This window comes from Pyricularia oryzae, chromosome 3, assembly GCF_000002495.2.
Source record: "Pyricularia oryzae 70-15 chromosome 3, whole genome shotgun sequence".
Lineage (NCBI taxonomy): Eukaryota > Fungi > Ascomycota > Sordariomycetes > Magnaporthales > Pyriculariaceae > Pyricularia > Pyricularia oryzae.
The window spans coordinates 5,854,269-5,874,623 of record NC_017849.1 but is presented as its reverse complement, the minus strand read 5'-3'; the positions used below and the strand labels follow the sequence as shown (position 1 = coordinate 5,874,623).

Sequence of the window (20,355 nt, the reverse complement as noted above, 5' to 3'; positions counted from 1 at the left end):
GTTAAAAGTTAGCTCCCGTTTTGTGCTTGCCCTGGCCGTAACACTTGTGTTTTGATATCAAACAGCGCCTGTCGAGACAGTAACAGAGAAAATCGGTGTACCGCTAAGTCACCAGCAGCAACTAGCAATGTCCGTAGAGCCTAGCACCGATTAAAGCGACATTCACCATGGCAGATCCGACAGCAGTCATACTACGTAAAACGATCTTTAAATTCCTAATACACTCCGAGCATATAACAAGGCAGACGGTGTTTTCCCATGTCCTAGAGCCATCGAAAGAGACCTAATCCTGCAGAGCCGTGCTGTTTAGCCGGCTACATAAATGCCGTACCCCCAAAGGATTGCCGTTTTTTTGCATCAAGCTATTGCTTAATCTGATGCAAAGATCGACTTCTGTGGTCTGATTTTAAGCTATCGGCCTCCAATGTCATCTGCTGCTAGAATTGAAGCTCTTGATGAGATGCTTGTCAAAAATGTTCTTCGTTGGTTCCCAAGTATTGTCATCATCTGGGAAACCTTTCCACTTGACAAGATATTAAATCTCCCGGCCACGACGACGTTTTGCAAGCAGTTTCTCGGCCTCCCATATGTCTTGTTCTTCATCGATTGCAATTGGCTGGCTCTTTGTTTGCAAAGGTACCTTATCTGGAAATAGGTTATGGCTCGTCGTCACCCCAAGAAGATCTGGATCCGCCAATTCTACAGCGAATCCGAGAATCTTGACAGGCTCGCAGATCTTAGAGTTTGAAGAAGGATCGAGGTGCGATGTATTATTGTTGCTTGACGAGCACCCTGTTTCCTCCATAGAAGTGATGGAGTTAATGTTCAATCCGGTGTTGACAACTTTGAAGTTCCCAGAAATACTGTTAGACTCTGCGAGAGCAGTAAGGGCGCTTGTTTCCAGTTGCAGAAATTTTTGTTTTGCCTTTTTGTTGGATGCAAATTAGTTTATATCGAGGGAGTGATTGGGGTTTAATTCGATACACTTACCGCGTAGTGTGAACCATCTTCGGAAATTGGGGGCACAGGGGTGCTCGCATCAAAAGAATCGCAACTTGTTGAAAGAATGCTAAGAGTAGACGGCGTGGTGCAAATCGTTTCAGACTGAGTTTCAAAAGGGTCTTCCTTAATCACATCGGTGCTGATTTCACGAATTCGACGACGCTTTGGCTGGTGAGGATTTGGCGCCGCATAATCCCTCATAAATGGATCCTTTTCAGTTTTCAACCGGCAACCAGCCTTTGGAGAGGGATAGCTGTGGGCGTCCTGTAGGTGGTACCATAAGTCCTCTGTTAAGTCGTACTCTGTTGAGCAAAGAGGATCTGGACAATGGAGCTCCGTTTGGGAACCAGATTTGTTTATGTAAGAAAAGAAACATTCGTGAATGTGTTTCTTCCAGCTCGACTGCTTCATGAACCCGTAAAGCCGTCTTGCAGCAGGCAGTTATTCGTTATGTAAGCATGTTATGCAGTTGCCAGCGTAGGCGATGGCTCGGCGGAACTTCACGAAGTCACATCGTGTACGGATTTCACATTTCCTAACGTGTTCCTGACAATGAATTTCCCATCGTTCGGATCCTCCGACTGCTTGATTGCATATAAAGCAAAATTCAACGAACTTGTGCTCTCCTTGTTGCTGTGCCTTGACGCATTTGAAAACATGATCCCATCTATCATCGGCATCAATCCTAATAAATAGATACGTAAGTAGCACTTCAATCGAATCGAATTTTAATTTTACTTACGAGTCGATTTCGACGTTGCATTCCTTCCTGGGGCATCTGCCATCAATTGGCCGCAGAGATGGCTAATACGCAACTTGGCAATCGTTCTTTAAAAGACCATAAAGATCTTTTATGGCCGAAATTCCAATCTCGCTCCTTAGATCAGCCACCTGAAATAGTGCGTTGGAGAGACGTCTGCGCTCCAGCATCATGTGTTTCAGGCGCCCAAACCGGGAACGGTCCTGGTCTACATAATGCCTCTCTAGCTCTTCGCGATCTTTTGGGTGCACCCGGGACTGGGAACTGCGAGCTTTGTCTAGCTCCGCTTTCTCAAGCTTGCGTCTGCGTGAGATAAGTCGGCTTTTGTCTTTTCTGCTTTGAGCATCCGTCTTGGAAGCTAGATCCTTGAGCTGCTCGGAAATGACAACATAATCAGGTTGCTGTCTTAGTTCATCCTGTGCCTTTGCAGGCAAAGAGAGAAAAAGATCTGGATTTCTTTTGACAGTTATTGAACGGAAGTCCTCGGCTTGATCGCTCCGCAGGGGCATTTTGAGAAAACTTCCTTGACCATCCACATGCGTAATGGAGCTCAAATAGTCCCTGGTTAGTGTCATTTGGTTTGTATGAGCAGCAAACTTCATCAACTCATCCTTGGAGTAACCGTTACCTAGGGTTTTGTTAGCAAAGCACTGTGAAACTAAAAGCCAAAATTCTTACTTGTAGCTTGGATCAGGCATTCTCGGCGGATTCCATATGGTGTCACGGGTCGTTCCATTCCTGCACGTATTGATAGACCCCTGATCTGATTGGCAAACGCACCAGCCGTTTGAATCTTCTGGGTCATACCCTTTGCAGTCATTGTTGGAAACACTGGGAGATCCTTAACATGATCTGCCCAGTCCAAAACCCAGTATCCTTGATCAGATGGTGGTTTCACGTCCAAAATCTGCTGAATGTCACTGTAGCTTTTGAAAGCTCCTCGTGCGAGGAATATGGCCAGCAGAAAGACGATCGGGCTCAGAATGAGAGGCTGGCCGGGTAAATGCTTATATAAAATGTGCGTTGGTTTGTTTTTCAATAATTTCATAATTAGAAGAGTAGCTGTGGTATACCCCAGTAATTTTAAGGAGAAACAAATCGCCGTACTGTTCTCATGGAGTATAGTTCACTTACCGCTGATCTTCCTTGTCGTGCATCCCTTTCGCAAACTCCCGTTTAAGACTGTAGCGCAGCTTTGGCTCTCCATTCTTCCATGCGACTAACATCTCCGTATGCTGTTGGGCGCATAAATGTTAGCTTGCATTTGGAGCGGGTGGGCATGGCATTTACGCACCTTGTAAAGCAGCCCATTCCCAGTGCCCGCTCGACTAGAGCTCTCACTTATCTCACCCACTCTAGCTGAGGTGAACACATGACATTTCAGTTTGGCACTAATCAAGACACGATATCCATCGTGAAGGTATTCATGCCCATCACTCTGCCAAAGCTGTCTTTCCATGTACATGAAATTTTCGATTGTCATGTACGTTTTCGGTCTTTTAAGGTCTGACAACCCGATCTTCTTCTTTAGTGGCCCTTTAATATACTGTGTTTAGTAAGTATAAGTGTTTTACCCAGTGACAAAAGATTCGGAGACTTACATTGGTGATGGAATCCGTATAATCTCTCGTGATCAATGATTTAGGGTTGTTGCGATTCCAGCCTGACACAAAGCGACGGAAGTGATTGCGCACAGTCTGAACAGTAGCTTTGCCTTCCGGGTCAAGAATCCCCGAAGTACAGCTGGCTATAAATTCGGCGAATCTCTTCAGAGTTCTCAAATCGCTATGATTGGCATCCGGGCACTTTTGTTGGTACCTTCAAGATGTCAGTGATTGCTGCTCATAGGCGACGAAAATGTGACTTACTCCTGCCAGAGCTCTACCTGTACATTGCACACTCTTTCGGTATATCCCAGAACAAATCGTGGGACAGGTTTATCGTCAACGTCCTCGTCGTCGAAGTTGAAGCCGCTTTCCTCAGCTTGTTTTCTTCTGTCCTCCGCCGTCCTCTTTTTACCCATTTTAATGGATGTTATCTCAAATACACGTAAAGTGAGGCATCTGCCTTGGGCAGGATGTAGAAAAGAGACGGGTGTAAGATACAAGTGGCGAAAAATTTGGTTGTTTCTTTGTGTGAGAGATGTAAAACTGGGAAGACACTCGGAAAAGAGAAGGAACAAAACTGGGCTCAGGACAGAAACTGGGTTTTATTTCAAATGGCGCGGGAATTGATTTGGGCCTTGGTTGGGTAAGTTTGTGGACCTAAAAGTCCCATTTCGGGCCCTGTTGGACCAAAAGTGTTCTTTCGCGAAAAGTTGCATCACTAAAGAAATCCTCATCGCACCGCCACAGTTTCAGGCCCTTTTGGGTCAATTGACTAATTGTAACTGAACGAGACTGATCACAACTGAACCCAACCTGATCGCAGCCTGAATGTGTGGGTCAATAGCAGTGTGGGCCCTTGGGGGCCAGAGAGGGCAATTTTTGTGTAATTCAACAGCGTATATATTTTCCGAATCTAACAAAGCTGGCAAAAGTTTATTTGACCGCGTTATAAGTTGGTTCCCATACCAGCAACAGGGTTAGAAAAATATAAGGTTTAAAATTATACTGGAAGTCGAAGATTCAGGGGTTAATTCTAAATCTCCCATGAATTTTCAACCTCTTTACAAACCATCAAAGTTTGCGCTTGATCGTCTATATTAGCTCCTGCGCGTTTACATTTTTATCCGTGGAAAAAACCTTGCCTACCCAATTGTTATTAGCCGCGTAAAGATTCGATTCTAATTAGGACTTCAGCTAGGTTCAAAGGGTATACGCAAGGTTAAAACCATGCTGGAGGTCGGGGGCTTAGGGGTTATTGCAGCTCGAAAGTGTACATGTTAATCTTAAAACTGGCACGTCTTAACTAGCCTTAACTGTTATCAACGACGCTTGTACCTTGGGATCCAAGCTGTACTAATTTGTACGTATTGTTGTTATCCCACACACAGCTTTAGCGCAAAACAATTCCAGACTCTCGCCTTGTATTCCTACATGACACTGCTCACTACGGCAAAATCAACCCGTCAAAGTGCCAGGGACGGGGCCGGGAAGCTAGCTTTATTGCGGGAGCGTCCCGGCGGAGATGTATAACAAACGTAGCCGCTTCATAACACATATGAAAAATAATAGGGTTCAAATGTTCGTAAATCGCCTTACCGGGTTTGAAATATGTTCGAATTGAGTTAAAGCCAGTCCAAAGCTGAAGTTTGCAGAGCGATGTTAGCCCTTGCGTATAAGTCTAGACTTTTCCTGATAACGACTCCCAAAATGTGAGCCAAGGCTTTGCGTTGGTAGTAATATTAAACCTATTGAATAATTTACTTATTCGTACGCCTAAAATTCACCACCAGGCTGGGATTCTAGTACGCCGACAGTGATCAATTCGGGAGTCGTTGCTGTATGAGGCAGCTAAGGCGGGCTACCAATGCAGGTAAATATCTGCACCGCCGAGATACCTAATTCCTACATGATGCCACGACGGTGAAATCCCGCGAGGAATATTCGACGGGCGAAAAGAAATAGTTCGAGATTCCGGTTGTCGTATCGTGGTACGACGCTAAAAGACAAAGCCAAGAGTCGGGTGCGGCGATCGGTCTGCTCCAGAATTGGTGTCTACCTCGAATTGGGTGGGGATTTTCATCCGCGTCGCCATTAGCCTATAGAACGTTGGGTTAGGGTGGTATAGAAGCTAACCACTGCAACTTTTTTGCCCCCAACACCGACCTTATCCAACGACGATCGCGGCTCAAATAATGTCATGGCTTGATGGGCAACGGTAAGGCTGATTGAAGCGAGTAGGTCAAAAGGTGAGGGAGCACATGGCGGACGTGAGGGTTGTTTTGGTGTTTTATTTCTGCTTTTTTTCCTTTTATTGCCCGTAGTTGAGATTTGCCCAAAGTCGCCAAAACAGTCCAAATTTGCATTCCCATCGAACACTGCTCAAAAAACCAAAACCACTCAATCGCAGGCCCCCATCCAAAAACAAATGCTTCTCCCCGATCCACCAACCCCCCACCTCCTCAACCGCGCCTCGTACCGTTCCGGCGGGGGTTGGGGGCTAGGCGTCGCCGGCGGCAACCGCGGCGGCGGGAACAAGGTCTCGACCGGCGCAATCGTCGGCATCGTCATCGGCATCACGGCCCTCGCCGCCATCACGCTGGCGGTTATCGGCGCCAGGCGGGGTTGGTGGTGTCGACAGCGCCGCCGCAAGCAGGTCGACGAGAGCGACTCCGTGTCCACAGACGACATGATCAGCCCCATGTCCGGACCCGAGAATGGTCCCGACGTGGCTTCCAAGGACTGGAGGAGAAAGTTTACGTGGGGGGAGAGGGGGGATGGGGATGAGGTTGTGGCCGAGCCGAGGGCTGCTCGTGTGGCGGTTTAGGGGTTGGGGTTGCATGAGAGACGGTTCATGGGTGTTGTCGGATATTTTCTTTGTCTGCGCTTTTTTTTCTGTTCTATTATTTTCATGGAATGCGTAGCAATCGTTTGGCGTTGACTTTGCAGTTGCACAGCAGAGAGGGCATATTCAGCGGCGAAAGAAGCAAAACCTGGGTTTGGATTTTACGACAATTCTCGGAATCTCATCATTTTAACTATAACACAGTTTTTCTCTCATTGGATGTCAACAATGTTCCATTTGGGAGACTCTGTTGCAGTTCCCCAACAAATAGTCCTCATGCGTTCATCCGTCGCCGGGCAGAGATGACACTATAACACAATACAAATCCCGCTAAAAAAATAATCGTTGGCGACACACAGCAGCCACAGCAAGTATGCAAATAGAACAAATGGCCCAGATTAAGAACCAGTACAGAGCAAACAAATAACGATCGATATATTCACAAACTCAAACACAGTTGGCGACCACCCAAATTCGCCCGTCGCAGCAGGTTCTGGAAATTTCTGCCTCAGATCCCTCGTAAAGTCCAGGGACGACCGCAGATGGCTTCTAGAGCCACCCGTATTCGGTTGGAAAAACATTCAACCTCCTATGCAACAATGCCTGCCTTACAAACGACGAAACGTAATCACAACTCACGCGCTCAAGGCCTCGATCCAAACAGGCCTGCATATCTGGACCAGTAGGAACGGGAGAACCATTTGCCTCGACGAGGCCCAGCTCCGCAAGTCGCACCAGTTGCAGGAGATCCTGATCCGGATTTGTGTTTGGTTCCAGCGGGTATGCATCAAAGTAGTTCAAATCCGAATAGGGCCCAGGCCGATTAAGCGGAGGATTCAGGATGGCAATAAGGCGTCCTTGTCCCACCATCCCTTTGGAAAGATCCTGCCCTCCGCAGAGTGAGACAAAGTCTGCGTGGCTTTCGAATCCCCATTGCCGGATCAAAGTGCCAATTACGACTAATGCTGGGTAACCTATAATTAGGAATTTATATCTAGGCCAATCCCGCCATGATGCTGCTTTTATCAGCCCTTCCGAGAACTGGAATGCAATGTGTATTTCCTCTTCCAAGTCGGCTCCGAAGCCGAGAAACCGCTTCAAGATGTCCGCCGAGGTGTGTAATTCAACTGGGTCAGCATCCCGCATTCCGGTCAAAGTCCAGCATTTGGACTCCAAAAAGAACTTGAGCGGTGTTTCAAGCACCTCTCCGTTAGTGACCACCCTCGATTGCCTGTATCTTTTCTTGAGTGTTGGAGAGCAACCCCACTCCAGAAGGCTTTCGACCGGCCCTAGTTGCTCGTATTCTTCGAGCCGATGATACAAGGCGCAATACAGAAACTCCGCCTTCATTTTATTGTCGAGGTCCCGGGTTCTGGCCATGGCGAACAGCGATTCAGATAGTGGCTTTAAAGACCACAGGGTCCCTGTGGCGTAAAACACGCTGTATTTAAAGAACTCGTGCTGGCGCAAAACAGTCTTATAAAATAGATGGATACGGGTATTGTCCGGGCCGTGTGCCTCCACGCCTCTTGTATGGTCAAAAAGATAACCATGGCCAAAAAGCCGTTCGCAGAGATGTAAAACTCCCTGAAAATCCCTTTTCAGTCGTGTCTTTTCTTCTTCTTCCAAAGCAGTTTCCAAAATGCTCCTCATGTTGAAAAAAACGTTACACATGGAATTCGAGGCAAACCGAGGTGGTGACTGTATTTTGAAAAGCGTGCAAGAAGCCAAGTGACCGGTTAAAAGTCCAAGGTCTGGCTTAGTATACAGGTCCCCGTAAGTGAACCCCAGGAGAGCACGTCCGGTCTCGGTGTCGACGAGAAAGTCTCGCGCGGTGCGATAAACAAAAAGAAATTGTCCGGTTTCAGGCGAGACGTAGGGGGCGAGCTTTTCGAACTCACCCCCTTGCCATGGCAATATCAACTCAGAAGTACGTTCGCCGAACTGGCGGCACTCGAGGAGTCCGAAGCACCTGGTCTCAACGTCTCGCTTTATTACCACACAGGCCTCGAATAAGCGTGCGGCCAGACCCTCCTTGGATTTGCTTGTGTCGAAGCACAAGCTTGCCAGTTCTGGTCTTGTTGCTATCGCCATGGTAAATGGGGTCAGCCAGATGGCGTTGAGAAAATCATGGCCCTGAAGATTGATAGCGGCGAGCGCCATGCGAAAGTAAACGGCCGCGCGACTCTTCAGGTGATCGGTATTATCGGCGTTGTTCCTGGCCCACATTTCCGCGTAGAGTTCCGAGAGGTCTCCGGGGAGGCGATCCAGTCGATGCTCGAGGTCCTCGATTGTCTCGCCAGACGCAATGGCTTTGGTGACAGTCGTGGTGGTCAGGCAAAACCACAAAAAGACGCCCTCGGCTTTCTTTGTGAGCTGAGCAACGAGCCATTCCTTGATTTCGGCTCTGTTTGGCATGTTATCTCGGCTGTACTTCTTGCCGTTGTGTCTTATCCAAAACCATTCAGAAAAGTCAATGTGGTAATCTGATGGAATTGTGATATTTTCCATAGTATATTTTCCAAGGTCCGCAGCGTTAAGATTCTCGAGTCGAAACTGCGGGTAAATGCCCAACCGCGTTCGTAATATGGGTTCACGACGTGATCCAAGATATAATTTAATACCAGCTTTCGCATTTAATTCTCGCAGCTGATTAATTACGTTTAATAACAATATAGTACCGTCGCTGGGGAGAACTTCGTCAAGTCCGTCCAAAATTATCGCAATGGGCTGAGGGTAAGTGCATATAACGCTGTGCAAAGTTGCTTGCAGTTCCTCAACTAACCAGTCCGTGTTAGAATCCTTGGAAGCCATATCGCTGCCGGTACCCAGGAAATGGTCGAGAGACGGAGTATTTTGGCTGAGCAGCTAATACAAAAGAGAGCATAAAAACCCTTTAATGCTCTGTTGCATTTCAGTGCCAGGCCTCCAGAAGAAATATAATATGAGGATCGGGTTTGACCTCCAGAGATGCAAAAAGTCGCTGGTCCTGTCGTCTCGAAGGATATACTTCATCAGCGTTAATTTGCCAGACCCGGGTTTCCCACTGATCCAATATACTGTCTCATTCGATCTCAACCAGTCCGAGAAACTGTCCCACTCAAAGCTGGGGCCTGTGGCCGAGTCTCCCTCGTACGCGGTGTCAGGGTCTGCACCACCTTCCATTTTGCTGGAGGAATCGCTGTCAGGCGTGCTTGAGTTTGTTCGAGACCCAGATTTATCGCTCCCATCCTTCAGCACCCAGTTGCAGGTTCCGATATGAGAGGTTTTAACGTTGTTGCGTCGTTCGTTAATGCGCTCGAACTTCAAGCTCCGCAGAAGTTTCTCCCTCCGCGCCTGTAGCTGAATGTCGTTATTCCGCCGGGTGGCCCCCACCAAGATAGCCCCGATTTGCGTACGGAGCGATCTTTCGGACGCAATGGCATGCTGGGTGATATGTGATCTGATTGCAACCTCGGTCTGCTTAACCTCGACCGACACATGTTTCCTCGTCCGTGTGCTCTCAGTCGACACTAGTTTGGCAATATCGGTGTAACCCTTTCGATACTCTTCAACAAATGACCGCAGGCCTGCGTCAAGGGTTGAGAGATCGATTCCTGTTTTTTCAATTCTCTCGCTGAGAATATGTAAGCACCGGGCAGAACAAAGTCGCTCCATTTGGTGGAAGTAGGAGAAGAGAGAGCACGGAAGACGTACAAGATTCTAGCCAGTAGGCCTGTCTGTAGGTGAGCCTCTGTCTCTTTAAGTTTGCGATCCAGGTTATCCAGTCTCCTCTTTCTCCAGGTAGTTTTGGCCGCAACCCTTAACGCCACCATGAGCTTGGCCTTGCCCCCTGGTACGCCATGGAGAAACTTGACCTCCTCGTCCAGGTTTCGCGCAGCGCCATGACATTTGTCGGCCAGGTTCAGCAGCTGCTTGTCGCGAGCGGCAGTCGCAGTCGCTGTCGTGCGGATCGCATCAGAGATTTTGCGCAGCAGCTCGGCGTTCTCCCCAAGTGCGGGGTCGAGTTCGCCGTCCTGGTACACCTTTCTGGCTAGCCGGACCGTCTCGCGCCCAATTCCGACGACCTGCAGAATGTTACAGGCGAGACCCAAGGCTGCGATCGGCTCCAGCCCAGACATTGTCGACGGATTCTAGTTTGTTGCAACACCCTTTTGTCGGATTTTGCAGGGGACAAACGAAATGCTAAAAAAGACGCAGAAAGATGGGGTTTGAATAAAATAAGTGAGATTGAGGCGGGGCAACTTGGCAGCCTGCCCAACCAGTTGGGGGCTGATACGCTCAATCGACAGTCGGCGATAAATATAATACCGAAGCGACCTCCTTTTTATTCTCGTATTGTTGTTAAAAAGTCATTCTAGCGGTGTGATCACTTGCATGGTTAGGCTGTTCGCCGTAATTTGTCCGTTGACGGGCGTCGTCGAGTTTGCGCTGTTTCGTCGGCTTTTGGTCAATTCTGGCTGTTGCTGGACGCAGTTAATAGCTCCAAAAGTTCACCAGGAATAATAGGGGTTACCAACATAAACCGACAGTTAAGGGGTATTTATTTAAAACACGACCTGATAGAGAAAAAGGCCGCAGGTAATCTCGAATAATAGGAAGTAGGTCCTAGTCTAGGTATTATCATGCTAAACAAAGGGAAAAAAAACCACAAACTAAAAAGTCCTTAATCCCTCCACGCCGGCCGTGCCTCTCGGTTCGCCCTCTTAATGTTCTCAGCTCGTCTCAAAAGATAAACCCTTGTGCGGTCAGGGTCTCCGGCGAATGGGAGGTAGTAAGTCTCGGGCGTGTCGCCGTGCTCGTACCCGGTTATATCGTCATATTCTCGGGGCGGAGTTAGTGAGGCTTCAGTAGTGGCAGTTGGTGCTGGATGTGGTGGAGATGCCGGAGGTGGAGGAGGTAAAGGAAGACGAGGAGCAGTCTCATAAAAGAGAGGAGGGGGTGGTCGAGGAGGGCGAGGAAGCTGATAAGGTAAAGAAGGTAGAGAGTGTCGAAAAGACCGAGTAGGCCGAGTAGGCAGAGTAGATCGAGGATGTCTGGACTGTGGCAATGGTGATTGGTAGTTGCGGAGAGGGAAAGCTGCAGGCATGGTTGGTTGCGGGGCCGGGTTTATAACCGACGGAAGAGCCGGAGCTGGAAAAGGAGGTGTGGCGACCACTGAAACTGCCTGGCTGGTAGCAAAATCATTCCGTAAATCTGCCATGGGAGTCTCTGCAACATATGCCTTCTCCGTGGCTGTCCCTGCAGCAGGCATCTCTGAAATAAATGCCTTGGTAATAAATCCTTCCAGGTCGGCCATCGCATGCAAACTTGCAATATCCGACTCGACTGTGCTGTCTTCCATAACAACTTCATATCCCTCTGTAGTATCTGTGTCTGCAGCAGCTGTATGTCCCAGAGTTTTATCCACAATAGGCGTCGTTGCAACCGTGGCTTCTGGGATAGGTCCCTCCGCAACAGATGTCGTTCCAATAACGGTATCAGCAAGGGAGTCTTCGTCCTCGTCATCGGCCACTGTCTGCAAGTTGGCCTCGGTTTTCTGATCAAGCATCGTGCCCTCAACGTCGATCTCCTGTGCGTCCGCCATAGTTACATTTTCGATATGCGACTTGACGTGTGTAACATGCACCTTTTGGACAGGTGTTCCAAGCTCAACCTCCGTTAGTTGGTCGTCGTCGCTGCTCATATTCTGGTCCGCCATGCTAGTTGCAATAGTGTCATCTTTCTCTGACAAAGGTTCATTCGGAACACGTGATTCTGACTCCGCGCCCGGTAGGCTTGCCATTGTTACATCTTCAAATGGCGACTGTACCTCTGCGGCAGATGTCTGAGACTCGACCTCTGTATGCGAATCGTCGTCGCCGTCGCCCTCATCGGCCTTGTTGCCTGCAACCATAATCTTATCCACCTCTGGCGCATCTGTGTTTGCAGCGGATTCCGCAGCCTGAACCATCGCCTGGTTGTCGTTCTCATCGTCCTCTTGGCCGGTCTTGCTACGGTTGTCCCGGTCGGCATTGCTATCAGCTCCCTGGTTGACCTTGGTGCCGCCCACGACAATCTCATCCAAAACCTCAGGCGGGTCGCCATCCAGCGGCAGCCCACTCCTGTCCATGCCCCTCCGTACCAGCTTCCTTTGCATGGGGACGACGGGTGCACCTATCCCCTCACGCAAGGGAATGAGCACCTCCTCGTGGCCGTCCTTATAATCATACGGCACCAGCCTGGGACGAAGGAGCTTGAACGCCTTGTCGATGAAGTAGGCCGCTCCTTTGTCGGTCAGATGGACCACCCGCTTGGGCTCATAGTTGCAGTCGTTTTCAGGCTGCGGGTTGTGATTTTGAGAACAAAAATCGGTCAGCTGTTCTGTGAGGGAATTTTTTTTTTCCAAGGTCAAGAAGACTCGGGCAGGCTTACGGATGGGCTTGGTAGCTTGGCGGTGCTTGGTCCCGCGACCAGCTTGGGAGCTGCTGCTGCAGGTTTGTGATCTTTGCATGTTGCTTCGTTCTGCAGATCCTGAGTTTGTGGTGTCGCGCGGCTACGCAACGCGTACCCGTGAGGCGCCATGGCGGGCTCTAACCCATGGAAGTGTTCTGATTAAATGAGATTCGGGATGAAAAAGGCTGATGGCGATATCTGTCTGATGGAAACGACTGCTTTCGCCACGTGGGGTGGCTAACTGTTGAGGGAAAACAGCCTCGGCCAATCTGATGTGGATATGGCCGGTCGGGAAGTGATCTTTGCTTCAGATCTGACAAATCCTCGTCAGGATGCTTGGGAATTCAAACATCGACGAGGTTGAGATCAAAATCGAGGTTTTGACCGACAAAAATGGCCGGTTTGACCATCCGCTCAGAGAGAATTCAGTTTTCCCTTGTCAAAAAAAGTGATTTTATCCACACCGATTTTGTGCGCTTGGTGGCTGATGGTAGACCGTAGGATGTGACAGAGAGCCAATCAGCCACCGGCTGTTTCTTCAAGATTCAAACGCGACAGGAGACGAGGCGTGTTTCGGACAAGATTTGCATGAAAATAACAAGTACACGTCGCTTTTTGTTCTCGTCCGCATCAAGAGTTGATTTGTTCGCAGACGTGATGAGTTTTTGCTGGTTGTTGATTGGGATTTGGCCAAGTTCAAAACTCTGATTGAGGCAAGTCAAGGAAATGGCGGATGGGAAAAAAAGATTGCTGCAGAAACTTTGCCCCACTTGACTGAGCCAACAGAGGAGGGGGACTGATCCGAGGGTTGTCCAGCTCATTCCGGTCTCGAATTAAAAGTCTCGAAAGAGTAAGTAATGTCGTTCATGTTCAGCTGAACAAACCGGACTACGAAAACGTGGAGATAGTTCTAGAACATGTAGAAAATCGCTTGTGCCTTTTTGAGGCAGTTCATTACGTGCAAACTCGAGTTTGGATTCGGTCGGTTCGATTATAATTAAGGGTAGACAGCGATGCAGACGCGATTAATGCCTCAAATATCGACCTGGTTTTCTTTGCATATGCTTTTAACCCTTTTTTCGGAACCTCTACGCAGATTCATGGCTTACATCTTTAAGTCTGTTTGTTAACAGACCATTTCGATGATTTAGGCATATGCTCTTCTAGAGGACAAGACACTGTCTGTCGTTGAGCTTGTTACACCAAAGAACTACAACATGGCGAGACAGGCGCACAGTATTAATCACCCAGGCAATGTGACTCGGGCTAACTCTTCTTATTTTTTGGTTGGATTTATTATTATTTGTGTGCATTGTTATGTCCCGGGCTGCCCCTAGTCTAGGTTTACGAGCTCAACAGTCAGCAGTCACTGTGGAAAAGTGGCATGAAACTCAACGTCGCAAATGGCATAAGCCAAAAGAGATGAATCATGTTAGACATGCTCCTAGAACAGTACTTATGCACGATTGTAATATCTTGCCAACTTGTTGTTGGACAAGAAAAGACAATATTAACAGGGCCGCCAAGCTGCAATCCAGCCCCTCGAGCCCCTCGAGCCCCTCTCGTAACCCTAACCCCGATAAAGTACACCTCTCTCGCCAAACCGGCCTTGCTTTAGCGGATTGCGCCGGTTCGCATTTGCTTTTCGGTTTGCATACGGGACATACACCGTCACCGTGCGTAGGTGCCGGAGGCGGAACCCTTAAGGTAAATCCGGGACTGTGTTGAAATTTCCTTTGGCCCCAAGGCATGCATGTCTTGGATATGCGGGGACGAGACAACTCGGCACGAAAAAAGGTGAACATGTCCAAAACAAAATCCAAGAATGCAAAGCCAAAACCCAACCTTACCTATAGCACAGAAAAACCTACCGATCCTTGAATACACTCTCCTTGTCTCCTACAAGTAGCCACCACCCCTGCACGAAAAAAAACCCCTCCTCACTTAATTGGCGCATTGTGAGAGGCTGGAGTCGCATTGCTGTGGATCCCCGCACCAAGGGCGCAACATTCATCATTTGCGAGTCATGGACCCGAGCCAAAGCTACCGGTTCGAAAACGTCATCCCAGAGTCATACAAGAAAAATCAATTTGGCACTTTTCTCTTTCCATGGTTCGCTGGGCTGTCCCAAAGAGAGACACAATGGAACTACAAAAGGATGCGACGGAAGCACTCGCCTTGGTCGAAAGTCCCCAATTTCCTGGAAGGTTTTTTTTGGCACAATCGTTCTCTCTGTGGGCTGAGTGTTTGCAAGTTTGGCAGCCGAGGCACCCTATCCCAACCTCCCACCACCCAATTCAGCTGAATTGCGTAGTTATAAATCTCCGAAACGACCCAGAATACGCCTGTTAGGAAACCCACAACCCACCCGTATCACGCCGATCAGCAGATACGAAGCACTGCAACAACAGGGACAAGGAGGCGAGAGACAAAAGTCACCATCAACTATCAAGAGCCTCAACGACGCTCAGCAACACCAACCACGTAGAAAAATGGCACCCTCACAACCACTCACCCACCTCCTGGACACCCTGGTCCTCGCGACCCGCACCATGGGCAACGACGTCCCCTCGCCCGTCGTGCGGCGGCAGGCGCCCGCGACGGTCACGGTCATCAGCACGCAGGGCGGGAACGCGAACCAGCAGCTGTCGGGCGGGGAGATCGCGGGCATCGTGATCGGGTCCATCGCAGGCTTCCTGCTGATCATCTGGCTGATCCGCTGGTCGTGCACGCAGCAGAGGGTGCCGGACGAGAAGCCGAGCTACTACCACCAGGAGGTGTCGCCGGGGAGGCACCGGAGCCGCAGTCACGGCCACCGCCACCACCACCACCATCGCCACTCCAGGAGCAGGAGCCGCGGGCCGGACGTCAGGGTCGTCCACAGCCACACGAGCGCGCATCCCGGCGGTCATGCCGAGCCGGCCGAGCCGACGAGGGTGTATTACGAGAAGCGAAGGCGGAGCCACAGTCGGTACTGAGCGTGGATGCCGGGGGCGAACGTCTCGCTTCTGGGCGGGGGTGCGTGTCGTCTATTGGGTTGGGAGGCCCGGCCGGACTGGTCGCGTTTGTGAACTGCCAGCTATCCAATCGTTCCAGGGAAACGCGCCAGCCTGGCTACCCCACGAGCCTAGCAGAAGTTTGTCGCGTTGTCTAGACGGAATGCATGCAGCGGACTTTCTCGTCCTCTTTTTTTGTTTTTTCTTCATTTCTTATAATGCAATCCACTCCGAGCAAGTCGGTTGATTGTCAACGACCGATTCCCATATTTAGGACTTCTCTTTTCTTTTCTTTTTTCTTTTTCTTTTTTTCTCACGATCGGCGCCGTTTCTTGGAAACCTTATTTAATAATATACGTATATAGCAGGAGTTTGGGGCGACGGGATAGGGCACAAACATACCTAGGAGCAGCCTCATAGCTACGAAATTTATGTTTATTTGTCTCAACGAACCAAAACATTCGGACAAGGGTTGAACAAAAGTACAAAAACACTTTCAAAAATTGTCTCGGAGGCATGGCGGGGAGGTTCCCGTGCTTTAAATTTAAAGCTAGGCTTAGTGTGGATTAAACAGTGCGCTAACGGGGGCCCCCATCGGGGAATATTTCTAATGGAACGCTTCCAGTGGCAGCCAGACGCCGGACGCTAGAGCCAAGCGAACGAATCGCAGCCAAGCACCTTTGCACCCATTTTGGGTTGCGTTTCGTGTTTTCGGGTCGCAGCAACAGGCAGCAGCATTTCTCGCGATAGATAAATTGACTAAGACCGTTCCACCCGTGAGGAGCGAGTGTGAGATTTACGGGGCGTTTGATTGGACAATCCGCTGGAAGGATCGCGGGGCGGTCAAGTAAAACAACTAAGAGTTCGCCGATTGACGCGCGTCTGCTGCCACCCGGATCCGAATGCCAACAAAACAATCACTTGTCGAATCGGGGTGCTACGTATACCTATTTGAGAACATCGTGTGGGGTGGTGAGGGATCGGATCGCAGCTCGGCCCAAAGAAGAAAAGCTTGAGTTGCCAAACAAGTTGCAAGAATACTGGTGCCTGGCGGGCTGGGGCGAGTGGAGGCTTTGGGCACAACAAAAACTACCATGGTATTGCTCTACTTTATATATATTTGCTATAAACACATTGTCCTTTAAAGTAAATAAAGCCCAGTCTATTGTTCCATATCCAAACAAGTCTGCCATTCTCGCACTCCCACAATACCCGACAACCAAACCCAAACCAAACCTCCCAAATGGCCCCCTTGAGCACCCCCCTCCCCAACGCGACCATCCACGCGACCCCCGACTCCTCCGCCGTTAACACCCCATCCCCCGACTACGCCTACGCGACCAAATACGCCGGCCCACCGTTCCCCGTCGCCGACGCCAGCATACCCCCGAGCAGCGCCGGCGGCGGCAACCACAACTGCAACATGGTCGGCCTCCCGCGGTGCCAGGAGCAGTTTGGCAACAACAGCAGCCACCACCACCCAGAGTGCTGCAGCACCCGCCGCGCAAACGTCGCAGAGTCGAATTGTCAGACCGGCGCACAGCACGTCTTCGGCCACCCCGTCCACAGCCAGCACAGCCACGCCAACGTGGTCCCGCTCGCGCTGCTCGGCAGGTGGCCGGCGCTGGTTAAGTGTCCCGGGTGCAGGGGGGTGGCGCCGACGAGCACAAAACATGTTGCTGGAAAGGGGTCACAGTAGGCTTTTTTGTTTTTTTGACTTTTTGTTTTGATGATTTTTGCTCGTGCCGTGTCAGTTGAGCTTGTTGAAAACTAACTCTGCTGCAGCTGGATGGCTACCATGTTCTTTTTCACGACCGGCATCTTCACCTTCGTCCCCTATGTCACGCCTGCCATGAAGGATGTCGAGCACCACTGCCTCCGGTGCGGGCGACACCTCGCCACGAACAGGTTTGGAGGCGGCACGCAGGCCAAGCTGATGTGAGCGGTGGGCTGCGGGGTTTACCGTATAGTCGATGGAAATGCAAGATGAAGAACCCATGGCTGGACCAGTGGTGTTTGGCCAGTGAGTTTTTGGAAATTTGCGAGGTTACTTACCGAGCGATTGTCGTTTCGATGAGCTTGTTGTTTTTATTCTGTATCTAGTTATGACCTTTGTTCTTTTGTCTAGGAAAATCAAGTCCGGTTCACTACAGCCAGTGCCAGACCATGTGAGATAATGGTCTACTTGAACTTGGCGTTTCTAGCCAACTAGGAAACAGCTTGTAAATTCGATCATACACACGCATGGATTACACTTGCGACCCTCGTCCGCTATTGTTAAGATTTGACCCCCAACGAAGGCTACGCGCCGCCCAAATCTGCGGTGCAATCGCCGAGTGTTTCTCTTCTTCACCTTGGGAGGGGGGAAGAGGTCTGCTAGGAAACTGCGATAAAGAAAGGGGAAACGCCACCGAAATGAGGCCGCCGGCGATAGCTGGATTTACCCGTTTCTGGGTGCGAGAAAAATGCCCAATGGTGTGCACTACCGTCTAAACACGCAGCAATGGTGGCGGTGGCGATTGGACACAATTGTAACGCACTTATATATCGGCAAATAAGTTCTTGCCACGTAGTAGAGCCCGAGAATAAGTTGCTTTACGGTACAGTTTTGGCCAAAAGGAAAACCACATGCCGGTTCAAGCATTACACACGGCGATTGACAGGATCGGCGGCCTCCACCTACGGGATTAGTCTTTGCTCTTTTCTGTGTAACTTGTCTTGTTTTGCGTGGCAAAGTCCATCCTCAGGAACGGGCAGCTGTCTGATCTTGGATGCAACCCGCAGCGGGTATCTGTGGACAGTTGATTTGCAAATAGGCCTGGCGGACGCGTAGCTAGATTAGGCATTTACCACGCGATCCTAATGGAATTTTCGTTGTTGTGGACAGTTTAGACTGCTAAAGAGGCTTAGAAGGTCTACGTGGTGGAAGTTTACAAAGGGGCACGCGAGGTCGCACATATCATGGAAAAAATAAAACTCCTCTAACAACCACAAAATCCCCGAAATGAAGTGTTTAATTATCTATACTCCAAAGTCCAGGAGTTGACTCCATCCCTGGGGTTTTTATTTTTATATTTCCAATATTTTACATCTTTCTTTATTCTTCTCTTTTGTTCCTCCTCCTGGCCCGATCTTAATTATCTCCCCCCCATTGCCAGCTGCTTGTACGTTCACGTGTGGAGCGAGCGGACTGGATGTGCCGAGACTGCAAAGTTAGCCTTGGTGCCCGAGAAGGGCGCGTGCCCGAATCAAGCAGACAATCTCACATCTTCTGGAGCTGTTTGCCAGCCTAGACGCTGTCTCTGGGCCTTCCGCATGGCTGACAGTTGGTAGTCCCGACGCAAGTCAGCGTTCCTGTAATGTTATTGTACCCGCATGAGCAGGTCCAGGAGTTGACGGGGGATTGTTTTTTGCCGGCAGCCATAATAGCCGCGACGAAGCTTGAAACGCGATGAGCCACTTGTTCTGGTTGCGGTTTGACTTCGAAGAGGTAAAATGCGATGGCACAGATTGATGTTGAAAGTAGCTCACGCGGTATGCTTTGGCTGGTAGTATGCAGAAGGGTTTGGAACAAGGTGGTGGGCTGTAAGGGTTTCTTAGAACATTAGGGGGCCTCGAGCCCTTGATTTATATTTGGAGGTCAAGCTACAGCTTATGCTAAGTAACGTACAGGTTTCCGTGTCGGCTGGATGCATAAAGGGAGAATAATTGAGTGGTAGTGGCAAAGGCGCACGGCAGGACGAGGAAGCGTCATAAGAATATAAAAAGAAATAAAATGAAACAAAAAACAGTAAATGGTGTGTATGACCGACCATGCCAGTGTAACAACCAAATCGCGCCCAAAAGTAGTGCACGTCACGGGAGCAAAAGTACCAATTACATTTTGATGTTGAAACCACCTCTACCTTTCCTCGGGGAATGAGTATCTCATGTCTGTGGTAATTTCTAGGCAGGCATCGCAATGTGGCACGCCCATTTTCAAGATTCAAATATAGGCATTCCTTATATGCAAGACGAATAAACGGGATTCGAACCAGCACGTATCTAGACTTGCGTGAGGAAGACTGCTGTTTCCGTGGACCAAATATTGCTAATCAGCAAAATGGACTGGCAACAGTAATTACACACCATATGTAGCCAGCGCCGTGTATAGGTACCGTACCTAGTGGACTGGCAATTAGGACAGGTGGGCCAGTACCCAGCCAATTCAGTCTGCTTATCACACTGCTTTCTTCTTACCCGCTGTAAGTCCTGTGACGCGTGCTGTTTCTGCCATATATAGGTGTGAGGTTATCTGTGGTTGATTCTTTTGTGAATGAGGGTGGCGGCATGCGTGGTCCAATGATCACGGATTTACGGGTACCTTGGGAACCGGGAATATCACCAGTACTAAACCAGCCAAAGCCGCCCACACCGGCTCTGTTTGTAGATATATATACACTTGATGCCAAAGGGCGAGATCCAACCAATTAGTCGAGCTCTGTGCGACCTACGCTCTTTGGATGTCGCAATGGCTTTCTGTTTTCCTATCTTTTCCCTTTACTCTTCTCGTTTATATCCCCTGAACCAGTCCGATTATACTCGGCTTTACCTGGATAGTTTATTCGCATCACTCTTGTCTGAATTAACATGTGCTCCCCCATGATTTACATTTAACCATCTTTTCGCCTTTCCGCTATGCTGGTATCGGTCTTAGCTCAGTCCCTTCTCGGT

General features: G+C 49.5%; 6 protein-coding genes across 6 annotated transcripts; 3 read left to right on the top strand and 3 right to left on the bottom strand.

The window, feature by feature from the left end:
- Positions 1-1,806: 1,806 nt before the first annotated feature.
- Positions 1,807-3,796, bottom strand: MGG_16935 (uncharacterized protein; the record flags this gene model as incomplete). The annotated part of the gene is made up of 6 exons (XM_003712988.1): positions 3,631-3,796; positions 3,364-3,505; positions 3,057-3,308; positions 2,897-2,997; positions 2,441-2,682; positions 1,807-2,390 (listed from the first exon to the last, which is right to left on the bottom strand). Exons 1-6 carry the CDS (start codon positions 3,783-3,785, stop codon positions 1,807-1,809), a joined length of 1,476 nt encoding a protein of 491 aa, XP_003713036.1. The 5' UTR covers positions 3,786-3,796.
- Positions 3,797-5,794: 1,998 nt separating this feature from the next.
- MGG_15252 (uncharacterized protein) lies at positions 5,795-6,193 on the top strand (the record flags this gene model as incomplete). Its single annotated transcript, XM_003712987.1, has 1 exon — positions 5,795-6,193. One exon carries the CDS (start codon positions 5,795-5,797, stop codon positions 6,191-6,193), a length of 399 nt encoding a protein of 132 aa, XP_003713035.1.
- A 465-nt stretch (positions 6,194-6,658) lies between these two features.
- On the bottom strand, positions 6,659-10,332 carry MGG_07818 (uncharacterized protein; the record flags this gene model as incomplete). Its single annotated transcript, XM_003712986.1, has 5 exons — positions 6,659-6,760; positions 6,851-8,697; positions 8,893-9,079; positions 9,272-9,827; positions 9,908-10,332. 5 exons carry the CDS (start codon positions 10,330-10,332, stop codon positions 6,659-6,661), a joined length of 3,117 nt encoding a protein of 1,038 aa, XP_003713034.1.
- A 545-nt stretch (positions 10,333-10,877) lies between these two features.
- Positions 10,878-13,134, bottom strand: MGG_07817 (uncharacterized protein; the record flags this gene model as incomplete). Its single annotated transcript, XM_003712985.1, has 2 exons — positions 12,626-13,134; positions 10,878-12,533 (listed from the first exon to the last, which is right to left on the bottom strand). The coding sequence occupies exons 1-2, from the start codon at positions 12,773-12,775 to the stop codon at positions 10,878-10,880; spliced, it is 1,806 nt and encodes a 601-aa protein (XP_003713033.1). The 5' UTR covers positions 12,776-13,134.
- Positions 13,135-14,724: 1,590 nt separating this feature from the next.
- On the top strand, positions 14,725-16,113 carry MGG_07816 (uncharacterized protein). The gene has a single exon (XM_003712984.1). The coding sequence runs from the start codon at positions 15,139-15,141 to the stop codon at positions 15,622-15,624; it is 486 nt and encodes a 161-aa protein (XP_003713032.1). The 5' UTR covers positions 14,725-15,138; the 3' UTR covers positions 15,625-16,113.
- A 674-nt stretch (positions 16,114-16,787) lies between these two features.
- Positions 16,788-17,795, top strand: MGG_07815 (uncharacterized protein). Its single transcript, XM_003712983.1, has 2 exons — positions 16,788-17,337; positions 17,428-17,795. The coding sequence occupies exons 1-2, from the start codon at positions 16,886-16,888 to the stop codon at positions 17,582-17,584; spliced, it is 609 nt and encodes a 202-aa protein (XP_003713031.1). The 5' UTR covers positions 16,788-16,885; the 3' UTR covers positions 17,585-17,795.
- The last annotated feature ends 2,560 nt before the right edge of the window (positions 17,796-20,355 follow it).

What these genes read in the sequence shown, in the direction of transcription:
- MGG_07816 (XM_003712984.1), top strand. Translation starts at nt 15,139, where the DNA reads ATGGCACCCTCACAACCACTCACCCACCTCCTGGACACCCTGGTCCTC.
- MGG_07815 (XM_003712983.1), top strand. Translation starts at nt 16,886, where the DNA reads ATGGCCCCCTTGAGCACCCCCCTCCCCAACGCGACCATCCACGCGACC. An exon ending in GTTGCTGGAAAGGGGTCACA is followed by an intron (nt 17,338 to 17,427) that starts GTAGGCTTTTTT and finishes ACTCTGCTGCAG; the next exon opens with CTGGATGGCTACCATGTTCT.